The following is a 17,489-nucleotide window of genomic DNA, read 5'->3' as shown; positions in this document are numbered from 1 at the left end:
ATCGAGATTTGGATTTGGCAATTGGTCCCTTTAAATAGGCCTGCCGAGTTGCGGCACCCTTCTTATTGGTAGTCGCCATTGCCCCGGCCCGTCCAATTTTCTGATCTCCAGATCTCTGCTCTTCTTTGTTGCTATCGGTCCTTTATGAATCGCATATTTCGTCGATTCGTCCTGATTTGATACTAATGTCATTGGAAAGACAGTCACCTGTGATCATCATCACTGGCACTCCAGGGACCGGAAAATCTACCCACGCACAGCTGCTTGCCAACGAATCTCCGATTCCTCTGCAGCACATCAATATCAGCGATTGGGTCAAGGAAAAGGGTCTTTATGAAGACTATGATCCTGAATGGCAGACCTATAACGTTGACGAAGACAAGGTACAACGGTGTTTGTTCTTACTTTTCATTGCTCAAGTTCGTTAGCTTCTAGACGAGTTAGAACCTCTGACATCGGCAGGAGGCATCATTCTAGACTGGCACACATGCGAAGCCTTCCCCGAACGTTGGGCCGACTTAGTAGTCGTATTACGTTGTGACCACTCACGATTATGGGATCGTCTGGAACAGAGGTGCGCTTGTCAATCTCCAAAGTCCTACAGATAGCCTTATATTGTCTTCGTCTTCCCAGAGGTTACTCCCTCAAAAAAATAGAGGAAAACAACGAGGCGGAGATCATGCAAGTCGTCCTTGATGAGGCTCGGTCATCGTACGCAGCAGAGATAGTTGTTGAGCTCAACAGTGAAAACACCGAAGACCTTGAGGCCAACGTAGCACGCATAGTGGAATGGATTAAAGCTTGGAGAAGGGACAGAGGCATGGAAGCCAATTAAAGTTATTCAGTTTACGCGTACTACTCATCGCCCGATAATTACCCAGACCCCCCGCGAGCGCTCTAACGGATAGCCACGGGGGAGCTCTGCCTCATGTCTGATTCGGGCGGGCGTTTTTTTCTTGCCCTCTGCGATACAAACTTTTTCAAAATAAACACAACTGCGCAACTTAGTTAGCGGGGATCTGCCTTTCCCTGTAGATGTCGCTTACGCTGCATAGTAGGTCCCGTTGGAAGCCCCGCCGGTTTTTCCTTTCTCTTTCACTGACGCACATAGCATTAGTGTCCGTCACGCAGCCTACCGGTCGAAAACACATTGAATCGCGAATACGAATTGCTGTTTATTCCACCAATGTCCTTGAGCCACTGGGTAACCTATATACCAACGTCAGCTGCAATGCAATAGGCAACTCCTTGACCACTAGCCTTCCACCCCGACGTCTCCTGCAATTTTGCGTCGAATTTCTGCACAATCGTCACTGAGTAGGAAACTAGCCAGACGTGCTGGACTCGACCAAAAGACTCGCCATACTATACCAGAATGATTCCCCATATATGTGTAAGTTGACAACATATCGATGAGGGTCCAAAAACCTACATCTTCTGACCAGCTCTTTACTATTCTTCGCCTTGTCCTTTCCCTTGCTCGAAGATGATGCTCTCTCCGAGGCTTCGGAAGTACGCCCTTTCTTGGATACTGACTCGTATGTCGCGTCATTTTCCTTCACAGAAGACGCGTCAGATTGGAATCCTTCGAGTTCGATAGCATCAGATTTTCGTTTGGGGCCCATCGTTCGGTAGTTATGATGTGGTATTAGACGATGCAGATCCTGCTGAGTGGTAGTTGGGTATAAAGAGGTAAAAACGGTGGGTCAACCTCTTATACCATGTAAAGGGGGAATCTGAATTTTGCATGAAAACATGGACAAGCATATAAACGACACGCGTGACGTCATAGTACTTAGCACCTGGCGGTTCATGTCGGCAAGAATTCGAGAGATACAGTTATATATGTGTATATATATCGAAGGCGCATATACAAGCTGTGGGGCGGGCAAGGCTACCACAGCTGGATCAAGGCAACACACAGAAAAATATATGCCAAGGTCCAAAACGGTAAGGTTCCATGCCCGTCATTGACAGGGACAAAACCTGATAAATCTGACGGTTGCATGACCGCTGTTGTCGACCATCTCTCCGTAGACCTGAATATCATGAGAATCATCGAGATTAGCCTATATTTTACTGATATCTATTTACTCACGTCGATGTAACGAGACCTTGACTGTCAGTCGTAACTATAGTCGTTATAGACTCGGAGATAACTACCACTGTAGTAGCGGCCTGAGTGGGCGTGATTGTTATGGTCGTAGGGAATGTGAAGCTGACGCCGTCTGATACGGTGATAGTGACCAATGGGGAGGTAGAGGTGGATGTAGCCGTTGTTTCGCCGGCGAAGAATGGTGGATCCTCCGGTGCACTAAACACCTGGGGCTGATCTTGTAGGGTATTCAGATTGTCGACACAAGAGGAACCAGACAAATTGCTGTTCTCAATTTGCAGGGGTACAGGAGTGATGATGAAGAAAGGCTTTCCCTCGATTTGCGAAGTTTCGTAAAATGTCAGCTATAATGATAAGGACTTTAAAATACTAGCCCTGGTTTATGAGGGACAAACTCACGTTGTAGTTCCCTGATTTAATACAAGTCGGAACCACGAAGTTTCCATGTCGAACAGTGCCCGACTCCTGAGTGAGGAAGTCTGTTCCCGACACCACTGTTAAATTGATGTTTGTTTCTGAGGAGACGAGATATATCTCCAGCAAGCTGAAAAAAGAATCATCGGGCAGTTTTCCATCACCAGACACCTACAGTGCAGATAAGTATATTCAGGTTGATTCATATAAACTTTCTGACATCAATAGAAATGGGAAGGGTGCTGCCAGCATGCCCTGGACTGAAGAAATGTAAACATCACACCCGTAGTGAAGAGTAAAGATCGCACCTATTGGGACTGGGGGAATCTATAATTGACAGGCCGCTTGTAAAATATTGGCCTGCTTCAGCGCATTCGAGATGTATTAATATGGAAAGAATGACGAGAGTATATGTAAATACTGCAGAGAACGATCGAAGGCGAGCCAGCACTCTTGCCTGCATGATGCTCAGTAGTGACAGAGGGTATAATAGATGCGGAGGGAATTTTATAGGCCAGGAAGGCTCACAAAAGAATGTGTGAGAGCAGTTGCAACATGCGCTGAAAGTGCCGGCGCTTCGAAGTGAACTACCATCGTGAGAATCTGAACCAAAGGTTGGGTAACCGGCGTTTGACCTCGTGGGAACGAACTCGGTACCTTCCAGTTGCCATGTCCAGTGCCTCTCCTCCGGCCACTAAAAAATCAGTTTACGAAGGGAGCACTCAATTCAAGAACTGGAGATATTCTCCTGAAAAGCTTGCTCATGTACGTTCGACGTTGAACCAAGCAGCCGTTGCTGTTATTAAACGGACATTCGAGGCCTATGAGGTAGAGTCTTTCGTGACTCAGTGATGCAATAACTCATTGAATCTAGCCAGGCTCATCTGCGAATGTACTTTTTCTAACTGCAGACGAGGAGCATCTCCTGGTCAAGCACTATATTGCTACTATAACACAATTATGCAGTCTCTTTCGTTTTCCTGAAGAGGTTGAAGCTACAGCTATCAGCTACTTCAAGCGCTTTTACCTCAAGAACACGGTCATGGATTGGCACCCAAAAAATGTCATGTACGGTCATCGTAACAGTCCATAAGCCCTACTGCTCAAGTATAATATGCCAGGTTAACAACTCTGTTTCTGGCCACCAAGACGACGAACAACCCGATTTCCCTAGAGACTTACACAACACACATCAAAAGCACCACCGCATCTGACGTTCTGGACCTTGAATTTCTTGTCGCGCAAAGCCTTGGCTTTGAGTTTTCTGTATGGCACGCTCATAGAGCACTGTGGGGTGTATGGCTGGACTTCCAAGTACGTGTATTTCCTACCAATCTGGTTGTATGGTAGCCTGGTCGCCAACGTGGTCTTCAGAGCCTTCCTGATACAGCGGCAGACTGGCCTCAAGCCCATCGAGATGCCTATGAAACTGCGTTGGGCTATGTTAGAGCTTCGCGATTGACGGACGTTGAATTCATCTTCACGCCTTCTCAAATAGCTCTCGCTGCCGTGTCTCTCACTCTCCCGGAAGAATCGTACAAATGGCTGAAATCGAAATATCCTTCATACAATGCCGTCGAGACCACGGTCAATAAAATAAAGACTATTATTCAGAGCTTGAGTCGGCCACCTGACGTGGAGTCTGTGCGTGAAGTTGATCGGCGGCTCCGATTATGCAAAAACCCAGAGAAGATAGTAGGAAGCAAAGCATATCTAGCTAGGAAGGCGGAGCAAGAAAAGAAAGCAGAAGAGAAGAGAAATAGGAAAGCAGTGGAAGCGGGGGAGGATGATCCATTTGGTTTTGAACTGGGCAGGTCAACAATTGTGGACGATGATGACGATGATGACGATGACGACAATTGATGACAATTTTATTGTACTCACAAGCTACTGTAACTGTTATAATCTATGCATTTCTTGCTACAACACTTGATACTGTATTCCTCACAACCAAAGGTGGTTCCCGTAGCCTTCCGAAGGGTGATCTCTGGTAAGACTGGAAGAAGGAAGGTTTATGTTGGCTGCCTTTTGACCTCGACAAATCAATGCAGTAACTGCTCTTTGTGAGGCTTCGGAGGAGCCGAAGAATCGGCGCATGGAATCAACGGGTGAAATAGTGTATATCGATTTCAATTAAAAGCCTGATTCACTAAGTCAATACGAGGGAAAAATCGCGGGGTTTAATAAAATGACTCACAGCAGTCGCAGTCAAAGGGGCACGAAGGAGTATCTGATAATAGGTCAGAGAGAGACAAGGATTCAAATAGATCGACGCACCTCCTCCTTCATTAATCATTCCAAGCTCGTCTTCTTTGTATACGGACCAACCTTCCTCAGTTTTGCGTCCTAAGGAAGAATGGAAATCAGATTGCTGTCTAAGAAAGAAAAGAAGAAAAAAAAAACACGACGTACGAGGTCCAGAACCTCGGGAATCTTTAAAGCGCTCCTCGTCAGCTTTGGAGCCTTTTCCCGATTTGAATGACTTGATATTTGATCTATCACTACGCTTGGTCTGGTTTATGCGGTTCGTGGCAGAAGGATCGATGACAGTCTGGGGAACACGTTTCTTGGAGGGTGGTTCATGGTGGTCGTTAGTAGGATGGTCTCTACGACGCTTTTTACTCTTCTTCACTGTGTGTGAGGTAGATGAGGAGGTCGCAAGAGAGCGCTTTGCTGCAAAGATGTCGTCGATTTCAGATATGGGCATATGGTGGTGGTTGAAGAGCAAGTCACATGGGCTGAAAAAGGCAAGTTGACCTGCGACGGCAACAGGAGACAACAGACAGACAGACGGCGCAATCGCAGAGAATCAGCTCGATGTTGTAAGTCACTTTTTTTTTGGGAGGGGGGGAGGGAAATTTCATTGCTCACCACCTCCAAGACCGCAGAATGGCCTTCCCCTTCGGTCGCAGCAGGCGCAGCAACCGCTTATGTCGTCGAATCCCGCTGGATTCGACGCTTCATTTTTCAATCTAGATGCTTCGCAGGCTGCCAAGCAGATGGCAGCACTTTCTGCGGCGAGCAATGCTAGAATGGCGAACAGTCGTTCCGCGTCAGTGGGCGGAACAAGTTCGGGGTCATATCTCGGTGGAATTACCTCTGGCATGCATTCGAACGTCAGTCATGACCAGTCCATTTCTGCTGGAGGCCACCCAAATTTGAACGCCCATTCTTTGCCGCAACCGGCCAATACCTCTTTCCTCGATCCCTCCATGTCAAATCCTGCTGCTCCTCGTCCCGGCCCTTCCTCTGCCCAGTACAGGCAGCGGCACCAGGGCTTCCTCGCCGGTCTCGCCAACATCATGGCAAAACGGAACACGCCGCTGCCACCTGCTCTCATCGGCATTTCCACCCCAAATTACGATCCCAACACTTCCCAGTTCAAAATGATCGAACCCTCCCAGACAGAGATTGGCTGCTTCCGTTTGGCTGGGAGAGATATAGATCTTTTCAAGCTCTGGGGTCTGACAATACAGCAGGGAGGAGGCTCGGTGGTATGTCCTCGCTCTGGTGTACCATTTTTACAACACTTATCTCATAAAGATTGGAAACCCTGGTACTTGGGCGGCAATCGCGTCCCAATTCGATCTTCCCGAAGAACTGCCTCAGCCTCATGCTAGTGGCACCACGTCAAGCGCCCATGCCCTTCAGGCATGCTATATGCTTATTCTGGCGCCGTTTGAAGACTTGTACAAAAAGAATGTCCAAGATCAGCAGAGGAAGGCACAGCTGTCTTCAAGGCAGGGAAATGTGATGAACCAGCGTCCCGGCACACCCACTAGACCAGGTCAAACTGTAGCGAACGGAATGCAGTCTGGGTTCCCTAACCAGACACCGAGGGGCCTGTCTGGTTTTTCATCCGCCAACGCTCTGGCGCCGCAAACAACACATCAAGGCAGCACTGTGTCATCTGTTCCACAGCCTGGTCCGAGCGTTACACAGATTTCTGTACCTCAATCTGTCGACGCGTCTCATGTCGGAGAAGGACAATCATCTGACACAAATGTTCTCGAGGACATTCAAGGGGGAATAAAGCGGAAGCTTGATACTGATGACGGCGAGGGCAAACGAGCGCGACAGAAGACCGGTGTGTTTCTATCTTTTCTATTTAGTACGTCTTATTCAATTCGCTGTCAGGTTCGGAGCTAGCTGATGCTAATACGGTGGGCTTTGCGGTCATTTTTGGCTAGTGTGATTTTGCTAATCAATTCCGTTTAAGTCGGTAGCTGCAGCATCTAACTCTGATCCTTCTCAGTCAGTGTCCACTATGGCAGGTCCAACACGAACACGGACGCAGCCTCTTCGTCGGAAAATTGAGTACGTCCCATACGCACGCGAGGTTGAAACCTATGGCGGCCGGGACCTCAAAGGTATCGAGGCAGAACTCGCTCCGCATCGCGAGCGTCCATTACGAGACATCAATGACTGGGGAACCGTAGACATCGAGGCCATAACCTTGTCCCTCAGCTCCAGGATTTCTACCGAGCTGTCGTACGCGTTAACGACACTCACCATACTTTCAACCATGAAAGGCCAAAGCCCTGGCTCAGGTTTCCCTCTTCACCAGTGCGGGGATCTTTTTGACGAACTGCTTGACTTCATGGAGGAACTTGCCTTGGAAGGTGTCCAAGTCCAAGACACATTCGAGCTCAGTACAACGGGAATCGACATACCAACCCATCGGCAATTGGTGAATGCAGTGTATGAGGCAGAAGCCATGCCTTTTGCTGGTCTTGAACGACGGCAAGGCAGTGCTGATCTACACTGGGGTTTGCGCCCGAGACCAGGGGATACCATTCTCATGGTTCTCACCATTATTCGCAACCTCACGATGGTCGGCGAAAATATTGGTTTCATATCCCAACAACATCGGCTCGTTGATCTGCTACTCCGACTATGTGTAGTGGTGAGAGAGGGAGTTAGCCTTCGTGCATTTGCGCCAGCTCTGTCTCTCAGCGATTTGATCGCAGTCCGCAAAGACACTATGGTTATCTTGAGCTGCATCGCCGGCCATATACTCTTCTCTCACCCCAGTAGTCCATCTAAGGGAACGCTGAAAACGGCCACTAGGCTTTTTCAGCTGTGCTCGTCATACATCATCGATCCTGTCGAAGCTGTGTCGCCAATGGCTTATGTTCAACTCAAGGGAACACCAAATCACGCCCCTCCTTCTTTGGCTGATTTGTCTTTAGAGGTGTTCACCCGGTTGAGTCAACTAGACTCGAATCGACAAGTATTCGCGAAGGCGATACCCTCGGCATCCATCTTCCTCCTCTTCTCATCACTTGTTCATCGATTGCCAATATCCGACGTTGATTTTCAGGTGATTACCCGCGAATCGTGGCTGAGCTACTTGGAAAGAGTAGTTATGGGCATCTACTCTTTAGCATTTCTTGCATCTCCTTCGCTAAAGAACAAAGTGAAGACAGATCGCGCGATGGGTTTCAAGGGTGTCATGCTTCGCATGATACAGAAGTTTTTGATGCATTCAAATCCAGATGCGCGGGCCCATTATATGGTCTGCGCGAGAAGGGCAATTGAAGCCATGAAGGTGCTGGATGATGGCGAGGATTCGTTCGATACATCCAAATCGGTGGCGCCAACAATGTCATTCGGGATGGGATGGGGGGAGGTTGGAGATGCTAGCTCTGAACAAGGAACCGGACTTCTTGGTGGACATCGTACATTAGCTTGGGATTTGCTGATGCAACGGGAAGTCTCTGCTGACGAGGTGATGTTCGGAGAGCTGGAGAGCCTGGCGCGGGTTGAGTGCTAAGGACATCTGCTTTCATTATATATATATATATATGGATTGAATTGTACTTTGCTGTGTATCCGTATGTAACTGCTACGCCAGTTTTCTGTTTTAGCATGACCACACGTGGGTCAACAACTTTCTGAAACTGATAGTCACCGACATCGTTCTTCCAATATCCTTCCTGTTACTCTACCACCATCATGTCGGAGCATATTCCACCTCCGATATATTCACAACAGGATCCAACAGAAGCCTACCCCGACACCTCTCGCGAGCCACAGATTCTCATTACACCGACCATTGATGCGCTCAATTTCCAGAAAGGCTTTCTGGGTGCCGAAGGAGAACGCGCTGCCATCGAAGGAGAGCTACAGATCAAAGGAGCAGAGCCTGGCCGGTGGCATCGAATGTACGTACCGTGCATGCTGTCCACCGCGTATGCTCAATGAGCAATACAGAACCATGTCCCTACGTACTGTCGAGAAGGCCTACAGCCAAGAGATTGAGCTAGGAACATCGGAAACAGTGCTGTTCTCAAGTCCTGTAGAGAGCGTTACAGCTTTACCCTCTTCCGTGCTATTCTCCATACCTCTCATGTCCGATGCCCCCCAAGCCGTTATTACGCCTCATTCGTCGCTTTCACACACTTTGATGGTCACCCTACACCCTACAAATGTTTCGACGCCACCGGTTACAAAGAGCATGGCTGTTCACACAAGGCGATATAGTTCCCATGCCGATTCTCTCCCCATTTCACCCGAAACTCACGCTCTGGACCAACCAACGCGTTTTGAAGTCCAAGTACCTCGTACAACCTTCAAGGCTGGCGAGCAAGTTCCAGTTTATGTAACGATCCCGCCGCCTGCCAAGGAGATTGTGGTTGACCAGGGACTGAGGCTGCGGAACGTCAAGGTTGAATTCGTGAGGATTGTGCAAGTAAAACGCGATGGCCACGACGGGCTAGAAGGACCTCCGTCACCCTATAGTGACGACGAGCCGTCCGTCGGACCGTCATCCACCACCACCCAGGAGAAACGCGCATCCACATATAAATGGCCTTTGTCGCCCTTTGTTGTGGGATCGTCTTTTAAGACTGTTTTAGCCCGGTCTGGCGCGTCTTGTCGCTTTCATGCCACACGGCCAGTCCAGTTACGATTTGTTTTGCACCAAACGTCGCCTTCTGGTTCACCTGCAGATAATCAAATGAACCTACCGACATCGGATTACGTTCATCTGGACAGTGACGCAGAATGCCCATCGATTACCCAGTCGACGCTTCTCCATTCCATATCATTTAAGCTCAATGTTTATGTCTCCTTCGTTGACACATCCAGCCACACGGAGCGCATTTACACCATATCTATTCCGATCTCGGTGCTGCCCCCACCGGCACCACTTCCTGAAGTTGCAGAATCGATAGACGCGGCTTATCAGAAGAAGCATGACCGCCCGCCTGTGAAGACAAACAGAGCCGAGGACACCGACTTTTCCGTACCGCATTACTCTGAAGGGGAGGCAGGGCCTAGTGGGCTTGGTGCTCCGCCACCGTTTGAAGAACGAGACGCCCCTCCGCCATTTTTCCCTTCTGCTTCAGAGGCTTCGACTTCCACGCGACTACCTACGTTTTTGGAATCGGAGACGGAAATCATTATTCCTTCGCACGACGAGTGCATAGCACTACCCAAGCCATTGTCTACAGTTCTCGTGGGAGAGGGCTTTGCGTTCGGTTTTCTTCTCACAGATCAATTTGACGGGCACGATATGCAGCGATCTTCTACTCCACCGCCTACACTTGAAATGGCAGCTCGGGACACTGATGTTACTCAGCTTGCTGAAATACCTGCTACAAGCCAGTCAATCGAGGCTTTGGGCCTCGTATTTGAGCAACAGCAGGAATCAGAACAAGAACCTCCCCCACCACCACCACCTGCCATGGATGATCCGTCTGATCCTCCACCTTCGATTGACTCTGACTTTCGTATACCACATCACCAGTCTTCCAACCCATCTTCAATCTCTGAGCCACCGAGATTACATTCACCGCCACCAGCACCCTCCCAAGAACAAGTGGTCCACAACCATGCACCACCTCCTTACCGAGTGCCTGCTAACCACAGGGACCAGGAGCATATCGCAAGGCCGCCACCATACGTAGACTGACCATACTAACTGTGCGGTTGCGACATTTCGCAGAATCAGATAGGTCCTCGTTGTAAAATAAAAATCAGAATACATGTACGTGTGAAGTGTAAAGCATTGTAGGCATAGAAGATGACGTGAACTAGATAGAAACTATGGTGACTAACCAGCGACTGCTGCGCAAGGGCATGTATAGAAGCAGACTAATGCACTAACAGTTGCAAGCATCTTTCGGCTTCGCACCTTGTTCCAAATTCACACCACCCTCTTGTCGTGAGACACCTGCTCGGTTTGCACCTGGCCCAGCTCTACCCGCGCCACGGGTAGACGCCAAAATATGCTCGATAGGTATCTTTCTTGCTAGAGAACAAGATGAGCATTCTGCGGGTAAAAGGGAAAGAAATACTTACCGATTTCCGTGAATAAATCAACGATACCCTCACCAGTCTTGGCACTAGTCTCAAAAAAGAGCAAACCAGCCTCGGTTGCATACGCCTGCGCTTCCTCGCGGGGAACCTGCCTCAGACTTTCCGATTCACCAGACGGTGCCTCTCCTGGGGTGGCTGTAGCGTCGTCAGCTTCATCTTCAGATTCTGAATTGTTTCCAGACGATGAGGCTGAGGGTTGGACGAGATCAACCTTGTTGCCAGCTAATGCGATAACGATATTAGGATTGGCTTGTCGTTGAAGCTCTTTGACCCATGATTTGGCCTTCTCGAGACTCGTGGCCTTGGTCACATCATAGACGACTACGGCCGCTTGAGCATTTCGGTAGTACATGGGCTTGAGCTGGATGTCAGGGATCCGGTATGATAGCATAACTGCAGCGCTTACGGCTAGTGAGTGGAATCTCTCCTGTCCAGCTGTATCCCATATCTCGTATCTTAGCACCCTATCTTCCAAACGGCATTTTTGAGTCAAAAAAGCGGCGCCAATGGTGGGTTCCTTATTGGCCTGGAACTCGTTGGAAACCTGTCGTAATACATGAATACAGTTGCCGCTTTATGAAAAGGAGAGACGCACAAAACGAAGGACCACGGATGACTTCCCGACTGCAGCTTCACCTACGAAAGAGTGTATGAATCACTAACCCCCACATGCGAGCGCTGTGCGGGACCCCACATAGTTGCCACAGTAATTGAAGCTTACCTAGAAGAACAAGCTTGACCTGAACGGACTTGTCAGGAACAGACCCAGATTCTGCCATTTCTATGATTGTATGGATTGCGAAACGAGGACTCGGAGATGATTGTAAATGACGGTTAGTCGGAAGGTACACTGTTGATACCTGTTTATGTCTCGCCTCCTAGTGTATCGAGTGCATACTTAGAGACAAAAAAAAACAATAAATTGGTATACAGTGTATGTATTTGGGCAGTCATTTGTAGTAATAAAATCTTTGGGTCGATTGGCAGTCTTGTTCCCGATGTCACTAGTTTTTAGCCAAAGCAAGTACGCAGACATCTAATTCGTAATCCAGTCAGCGCTCTTGAGGACTTTGATTATTTCCATCTGCAGCTTGAGCAGGAGTGTGAGACCCAAGCACAGGAACACTAGTTGACTGAGAGGCAAAACCAAGCATCTCAGTAGCAAGCTGAGGGTCCAGATTGGGTGCGGCTCGTCAATGTAAGTGCCGGCGTCGGCGTCGGCGAGAACAAGAGAAAATGAATGGAAGGCAGCGTCTGACCAGGCGTGTCAGGTATATGTGACTCACTAAGGAGTCCAACTGAGATAATCATGTGATCGCTAACAGTAGCTGGCTTGCATTGATAGGATGTGGTACGAAGGAAGGCAGGGTGGCCTAGGCACCTCCCCCCCCCCCACCCGTTATCCCTATCTAAGAGGTCAATTGGCAAGTCCGGACAATGCGCTTCTTGGCACAGGTATGTCCGATTTTGGGCTAAGATTTCGAGGTCAGTTGGAAAGTCCGGACAGAGGTCAAGTTGGCGCGGGTTAGACGGGAAATCCAGACAAATCTGGGGTCTGGAGGTCGAGAAAAAGTCACGACAATCTCTCAAAAAGGTCAAAAGTCCAGTATCGACCTCTTATCGACCTCTTGGTGGCTTGATGCGTTTTGGCCACGTGAGGACAAACAGGAACCGATCAACCCTACTACCCCGCATTTCGACCCCGGATGTCCGGTATGAACGTAACCGGCTCAGACTACAAGCTCTTGGGCACATATATATTCCCCTTATCCGAATAATACTTCTCTATCATTCAATTTCCCCCCTCTTTTTTCACTCCTGATAAGCTCTTCTCCCCAACATTTCTCCTCATCAATGGCTTTCAGTGCGCGAACGCGTTTCACCATTCTCTTTCTATGTCTTATTCGTATCTTTAAGGTCCTACAACACCAACTGCAGAGAGTATCCCCCCCGCGGACGTCAAATTCAGATTAAATCCTCCCGGCTTGAAGGATGCTCCTACCTATCTTCATCCGTTGGTCAGTGCTTGCTACCCTTTCCAAATATTCGCCATGAATGATAGTATAACCATGCTTCAGAATCCCCTTCTCTTCTTGCTTCGCGCTGCACAGATCTACCCGGATAAAATCGCCCTAGCGCATCCTGATGCCAAATATCCGGTCGTCTACACCTTTGCAGTATGGTCAGTATCATTACCATCTTAGCAAGTGTTTCTTTTACACTTGTTTCTAGGGCTCAGAGAATTCAGAACCTGGCCTATAGCCTCATACGTGCAGGAATTAAACCTGGTGACAGAGTGGCAGTCATTTCCCCGAATTCGTACGTTCCCAGTCCTAGGTCTTCACTCCTTGTTGAAATGATCCATTGCATGACTAGTCCCATGATGGCGGGTATGTGCCAAGAGATTACTATATAATTGGACTTTGTTTACCTTGACACAGATGCATGTCATGGTGTCCTGGCCGCGCGCGCTATCCTAACGCCCATCAATACGCGACTCAAGCCACAGGAGGTACATTATATTCTAGGTCAGCCCATTCATCTCTCCGAAACCGAGTTTCTACCAACACATTATACCAACAACTTCAGATCATAGCGGCGCCAGCCTCATCCTCATCGATGAAGAGTATCTGCCGCTTATAGCAGGATCCGAGCGTCCTAGGATTGTGTGTAAAGACACTGGTACAAGTGATGACCCATACGAAGAATTCTTGAGTGACGGTCGATGTTACAGTCAAGAGAGAGGCTGGGCCGGTTTAGATGTAGAGCCGGACGAAAATGCAGGAGCTCTGCTCTGTTACACGTGAGTCGCACAATCGTTCAGAATCAGTTCAGCATGTGGTAACAGAAAGCGTAGATCTGGTACCACCGGGCGAGTATGTCCCATTTTGTGTACTGATCGTCGATGTTACTTACGTCTTCCCAGCCGAAAGGCGTCCTCACAACACTGAGAGGTATGTAATCGGGCTTTGCTGTTGGCTTTGAAGGCTCACGCTCCATATCAGGCACATACTTGGCAGCCATTGGCAACGCTTTTGAAGGACGGTAAGTTTTACGCCTCGCAACCTCTTGAAAGTCCAGAAGCTTGGCTAGTAACTGATAATCTGCAGAATTGACAAAGAATCAACGTATCTTTGGTGAGATTCGCGTCTTTTCCAGAGTCTTGTACCAACTCATCGTCGCCCAATTCAGGATTCTCCCCATGTTCCACGCCGGAGGGTGGACTTTTCCGTGGAGCAACACGTTCGCATTTGCAACGCAAGTAAGCAAGGGTTCAACTTGAAAGAAATTAATTGATCTCATATAATCGCCATTGACGATTCCTGGTCCTATTAGATCACACAACGGACCGTCAATTACCCACAAATCTGGAAGCACTTTCTGCATTCCAAAGTGACCCACTACTGCGGTGCCCCGACTGTGCAGGTACTATCGGTGTTGTGTGAAATCCTCTCTTGCGCCTGATGGTTTCGCATCAGATTGGCATCGTAAATGACCCATCTGCGAAGAAACTGACCAAGCCCATTTCTGCTATCATTGCTGGTGCGCCCAACAATTGATTGAATGAGCACTCAGCCTAACTCGAACCCTCATCAGGTGCTGCACCCACTGCACACCTCCTTGGAGCGCTCGAAGGAATCGGAATCAAACCAATCCATGTTTACGGTTTGACGTGAGTCTCCTCAACTGGATGAAAAGTAGATGTAACTCACTTTGGCTTATAACGTCAGAGAGGTACAATCTTCTCAACAGTGCCTTACATTATTTCTGAGGCTCCCGCAGACATACGGTCCGTTCACCAGAGGTTATGATCAACTATTCTGGACCAAAATGACCCTCGAACAACGATCGAAGCTAATTGCTCGACAAGGACACAGTTTCGCCACAGCAGAAGGCGTCCGTGTAGCAGAGATACGGGACGATGACCAGATTGTAGATGTTCCTCGAGATGGGAAGACAGTGGGTGAGATTATTACCAGAGGCAATCTTGTGATGAAAGAGTACTTTCGGGATCCTGAAGCTACGACAAAAGCTTTCCGTGGAGGTTATTTTCATTCAGGAGATTTAGCCGTTATGCATCCTGATGGATCGATTGCCGTGGTCGACAGAAGCAAGGACATCATTATATCCGGCGGAGAGGTTGTTTCAATAACGCTTCCCAATTCTCATCACTCATTTGGTTCTGCAGAATGCCTCTAGTCTCGCTATCGAGCAAGGAAAGCATAGCTGCTTAACGATGTTGAATCTGTTATTAATTATCTAGCATCTTTTTTTAGAGCTATCAAGCCATCCCCACGTGCTTGAAGTTTCCGTCGTCGCTCGAGCTCACCCGGTGTGGGGCGAACGCCCTATGGCTTTTGTGAGATCTTGTGGATTCATGATTATCAGACCAAGCTCAATAATTTCATAGGTCACAATTCACCCAGAACACGTGTCTCGATGGTCTGGACGCCTCGACGAATTTGTAAAGAACCTCATGGAACATGCCAAAACCAGGCTTTCTGGATTTGCGCGCCCCGAGTGGGTGGAAGTTGTTCCTGAATTGCCAGTGAGTGAATTTATTATCATTTGATACATGTCAGCGAAGCTCACATGTGGGAAGAAAACCTCCACTGGAAAGATTTTGAAAACAGAGTTGAGAAGGAGGGCAGCTAAATTGTGAATAGGATGCACTCATTTCTAGAAGTAAAGATATGATTACAGTGGCTGGACTTCAACTTATGTTCATACCCTCATTCCAACACTTTGCCTGGGTTCATTATACCTCGAGGATCGAACAACTCCTTGATCTTCTTCATCCAGGTAATGCTCACAGCACTCTTGGAGTAGTGGAGAGCATGAGTTTTCATAGCGCCAATGCCATGTTCGGCGGACACGGAACCGCGATGTGATGCTGATACGTGCAATTCAGTGACTGGGGTCTCGATGATAGTATCAGAAACTACACACCGACAAGCTCGTATATAAATGGCTCCAAGGCATCTTGGATCTCGGAAGAGTAAGTGTCTGCAACTACATTTAAGTGTAGGTTTCCTGCAAAGCTCAGTCAGCGCTTTGAATTATATATAACAGTAGATATCTACCATCACCGACATGGCCATATCCCACAACATGCTTGACTGCATCCTCACGCATTAATCCCTTGGATCTCAGATGTTCACGAGTGACATCAACACATTCTTTGAAGGTTGATAACGGAACGGAGATGTCATATTTATACGCTTTCCCCTCTTTTGAAACAGCTTCAGTGACACCCTCTCGAAGAGCCCATAGAGACGAGAATTGCGCAGGAGATTGTGCCAGAACACCTGTATTGATTAAGGGCTTGTCAGCCTCGAGTAATGTCTCGAGCAAAGTTGTCAATTTCTGGTCATAGATTAGCAGGAAAACTTGAGCGGAAGAAACTTATCCACCTCTTCGTCGTGTTCCCTTCGACCACCGCTGGTCTCGACGAGAACGAAACATTGAGCACCTTCGACATCCTCGTCACTAAGCGCTCGTCCTTGTCCGTGTTTAACAGCTAAGTCATAGGCAGTGCGGTCTATAAATTCAAACGCAGAAAGAATTTCTGACAGCTGGCGCTTCACTGACTGATACAAAGGCAAAACATTGTCAAAATGAGGGAGAGCAAAGATGACATTGTTAGAGGCCTGAGGAGACGGTGGGGTAAGGATGGATACACCCGTTATTATTCCAAGGGTGCCTTCAGCACCAATGAAAAGCTGCTTTAGGTCATATCCTGGTGAAATATGAGTATGGGCACTGCAGTGGTGACATGTGATACGAACCAGTGTTATCTTTGCGTAGTGATGTAAGCTGATCCAGGATTGTCCCATCGGGGAGCACAACTTCCAAACCTAAAACAGATCCATGCAGCGATCCATAGCGCAGTAGACGTAAGCCACCAGCATTCGTGGCAACGTTTCCACCAATCTGGCAGCTGTACATAGGATAAATCATAGACAAGGTGTTTTGCATGCGCTACACACCTACCCTTCGCCCCAAGATCAATTGGCATGACATGATGGTGCGGAGCAATATAATCTGTGAGCGACTGAAGGATACAACCTGCGTCTGCAATCAAGATACCTTGACTGGAGGTCAATACAAGTATCAATGACGAACTTTCCACGAACCAGATATTGGGTCAAACGACCGTACTTGACTCATGTTTGCGAGAGAGATTATGACCTCATCCTGGACGGGGACACTTCCTCCTACAAGGCCTGTATTTCCACCTTGCGGGACTATGCCAATGCGCTTCTCGTGACACCATTTCACGATATCGCTGACCTCCTGTGTTGTCTTTGGCTTCAGAACAGTTGTCGCATTGCCATGATACTTTCCCATCCAATCGTTATTGTAAATGTCTAGCTCTGTTGCTGCTAGTGAAATGGGAGCCAGAGTTGACAAAATTGACGTCGACGGTAAAATCTTTGCAAAGTGATCGACATCTTGCTGCGTAACAGGATTGAGACGAGATAGAGAGTGGCTGGCACGATATGCCGTTGAAGCAGCAGAATACCGGGAGAAGAATGGAATCGCAAAGCGTCGCCACGACGGGGACAGCATCGCAGCGTTACGAGTTCAATGTGCAGAAAAGCGGATACTGTGGCGTGTGAATTTCCTTTTC

The 17,489-nt window shown here is 48.3% G+C and overlaps 10 protein-coding genes across 10 annotated transcripts; 5 read left to right on the top strand and 5 right to left on the bottom strand.

The window, feature by feature from the left end:
• Positions 1 to 185: 185 nt before the first annotated feature.
• On the top strand, positions 186 to 999 carry BT62DRAFT_943272 (P-loop containing nucleoside triphosphate hydrolase protein; the record flags this gene model as incomplete). Its single annotated transcript, XM_043187871.1, has 3 exons — positions 186 to 383; positions 429 to 574; positions 634 to 999. The coding sequence occupies 3 exons, from the start codon at positions 186 to 188 to the stop codon at positions 833 to 835; spliced, it is 546 nt and encodes a 181-aa protein (XP_043043866.1). The 3' UTR covers positions 836 to 999.
• BT62DRAFT_1001201 (uncharacterized protein) lies at positions 860 to 1,625 on the bottom strand (the record flags this gene model as incomplete). Its single annotated transcript, XM_043176702.1, has 5 exons — positions 860 to 995; positions 1,047 to 1,098; positions 1,137 to 1,209; positions 1,268 to 1,365; positions 1,433 to 1,625. 5 exons carry the CDS (start codon positions 1,623 to 1,625, stop codon positions 860 to 862), a joined length of 552 nt encoding a protein of 183 aa, XP_043043865.1.
• On the bottom strand, positions 1,458 to 3,138 carry BT62DRAFT_1072452 (uncharacterized protein). The gene is made up of 5 exons (XM_043178855.1): positions 2,839 to 3,138; positions 2,751 to 2,790; positions 2,516 to 2,701; positions 2,099 to 2,460; positions 1,458 to 2,039 (listed from the first exon to the last, which is right to left on the bottom strand). Exons 1-5 carry the CDS (start codon positions 2,991 to 2,993, stop codon positions 1,895 to 1,897), a joined length of 888 nt encoding a protein of 295 aa, XP_043043864.1. The 5' UTR covers positions 2,994 to 3,138; the 3' UTR covers positions 1,458 to 1,894.
• A 49-nt stretch (positions 3,139 to 3,187) lies between these two features.
• BT62DRAFT_927670 (cyclin-like protein) lies at positions 3,188 to 4,456 on the top strand. The gene is made up of 4 exons (XM_043185316.1): positions 3,188 to 3,358; positions 3,405 to 3,598; positions 3,652 to 3,844; positions 3,905 to 4,456. The coding sequence occupies exons 1-4, from the start codon at positions 3,200 to 3,202 to the stop codon at positions 4,391 to 4,393; spliced, it is 1,035 nt and encodes a 344-aa protein (XP_043043863.1). The 5' UTR covers positions 3,188 to 3,199; the 3' UTR covers positions 4,394 to 4,456.
• Positions 4,457 to 4,710: 254 nt separating this feature from the next.
• Positions 4,711 to 5,237, bottom strand: BT62DRAFT_1001198 (DUF1764-domain-containing protein; the record flags this gene model as incomplete). The annotated part of the gene is made up of 3 exons (XM_043176701.1): positions 4,711 to 4,760; positions 4,808 to 4,876; positions 4,943 to 5,237. 3 exons carry the CDS (start codon positions 5,235 to 5,237, stop codon positions 4,711 to 4,713), a joined length of 414 nt encoding a protein of 137 aa, XP_043043862.1.
• A 19-nt stretch (positions 5,238 to 5,256) lies between these two features.
• Positions 5,257 to 8,414, top strand: BT62DRAFT_943270 (uncharacterized protein). The gene is made up of 5 exons (XM_043187870.1): positions 5,257 to 5,352; positions 5,412 to 6,024; positions 6,074 to 6,617; positions 6,668 to 6,693; positions 6,750 to 8,414. The coding sequence occupies exons 1-5, from the start codon at positions 5,348 to 5,350 to the stop codon at positions 8,304 to 8,306; spliced, it is 2,745 nt and encodes a 914-aa protein (XP_043043861.1). The 5' UTR covers positions 5,257 to 5,347; the 3' UTR covers positions 8,307 to 8,414.
• On the top strand, positions 8,012 to 10,618 carry BT62DRAFT_508046 (uncharacterized protein). Its single transcript, XM_043181195.1, has 2 exons — positions 8,012 to 8,697; positions 8,747 to 10,618. The coding sequence occupies exons 1-2, from the start codon at positions 8,489 to 8,491 to the stop codon at positions 10,446 to 10,448; spliced, it is 1,911 nt and encodes a 636-aa protein (XP_043043860.1). The 5' UTR covers positions 8,012 to 8,488; the 3' UTR covers positions 10,449 to 10,618.
• BT62DRAFT_962202 (putative VPS21-Rab5-like GTPase) lies at positions 10,457 to 11,698 on the bottom strand. Its single transcript, XM_043188633.1, has 5 exons — positions 11,577 to 11,698; positions 11,451 to 11,491; positions 11,262 to 11,399; positions 10,838 to 11,210; positions 10,457 to 10,787 (listed from the first exon to the last, which is right to left on the bottom strand). Exons 1-5 carry the CDS (start codon positions 11,632 to 11,634, stop codon positions 10,639 to 10,641), a joined length of 759 nt encoding a protein of 252 aa, XP_043043859.1. The 5' UTR covers positions 11,635 to 11,698; the 3' UTR covers positions 10,457 to 10,638.
• Positions 11,699 to 12,924: 1,226 nt separating this feature from the next.
• BT62DRAFT_884647 (acetyl-CoA synthetase-like protein) lies at positions 12,925 to 15,518 on the top strand (the record flags this gene model as incomplete). Its single annotated transcript, XM_043182803.1, has 18 exons — positions 12,925 to 13,037; positions 13,088 to 13,174; positions 13,232 to 13,245; positions 13,297 to 13,383; positions 13,445 to 13,658; positions 13,713 to 13,731; positions 13,782 to 13,809; positions 13,861 to 13,900; positions 13,966 to 13,992; positions 14,048 to 14,117; positions 14,192 to 14,281; positions 14,335 to 14,398; positions 14,453 to 14,528; positions 14,629 to 14,995; positions 15,045 to 15,094; positions 15,143 to 15,215; positions 15,267 to 15,404; positions 15,459 to 15,518. The coding sequence occupies 18 exons, from the start codon at positions 12,925 to 12,927 to the stop codon at positions 15,516 to 15,518; spliced, it is 1,617 nt and encodes a 538-aa protein (XP_043043858.1).
• On the bottom strand, positions 15,149 to 17,375 carry BT62DRAFT_943264 (FAD-binding domain-containing protein). Its single transcript, XM_043187869.1, has 10 exons — positions 16,993 to 17,375; positions 16,846 to 16,945; positions 16,645 to 16,796; positions 16,270 to 16,595; positions 15,940 to 16,222; positions 15,806 to 15,889; positions 15,587 to 15,749; positions 15,449 to 15,535; positions 15,279 to 15,393; positions 15,149 to 15,222 (listed from the first exon to the last, which is right to left on the bottom strand). The coding sequence occupies exons 1-7, from the start codon at positions 17,204 to 17,206 to the stop codon at positions 15,589 to 15,591; spliced, it is 1,320 nt and encodes a 439-aa protein (XP_043043857.1). The 5' UTR covers positions 17,207 to 17,375; the 3' UTR covers positions 15,149 to 15,222; positions 15,279 to 15,393; positions 15,449 to 15,535; positions 15,587 to 15,588.
• Positions 17,376 to 17,489: the final 114 nt, after the last annotated feature.

Source organism: Guyanagaster necrorhizus, assembly GCF_019112545.1.
Source record: "Guyanagaster necrorhizus MCA 3950 unplaced genomic scaffold BT62scaffold_4, whole genome shotgun sequence".
NCBI classification, from domain to species: domain Eukaryota; kingdom Fungi; phylum Basidiomycota; class Agaricomycetes; order Agaricales; family Physalacriaceae; genus Guyanagaster; species Guyanagaster necrorhizus.
This window is presented reverse-complemented; position numbering and strand designations above follow the sequence as displayed.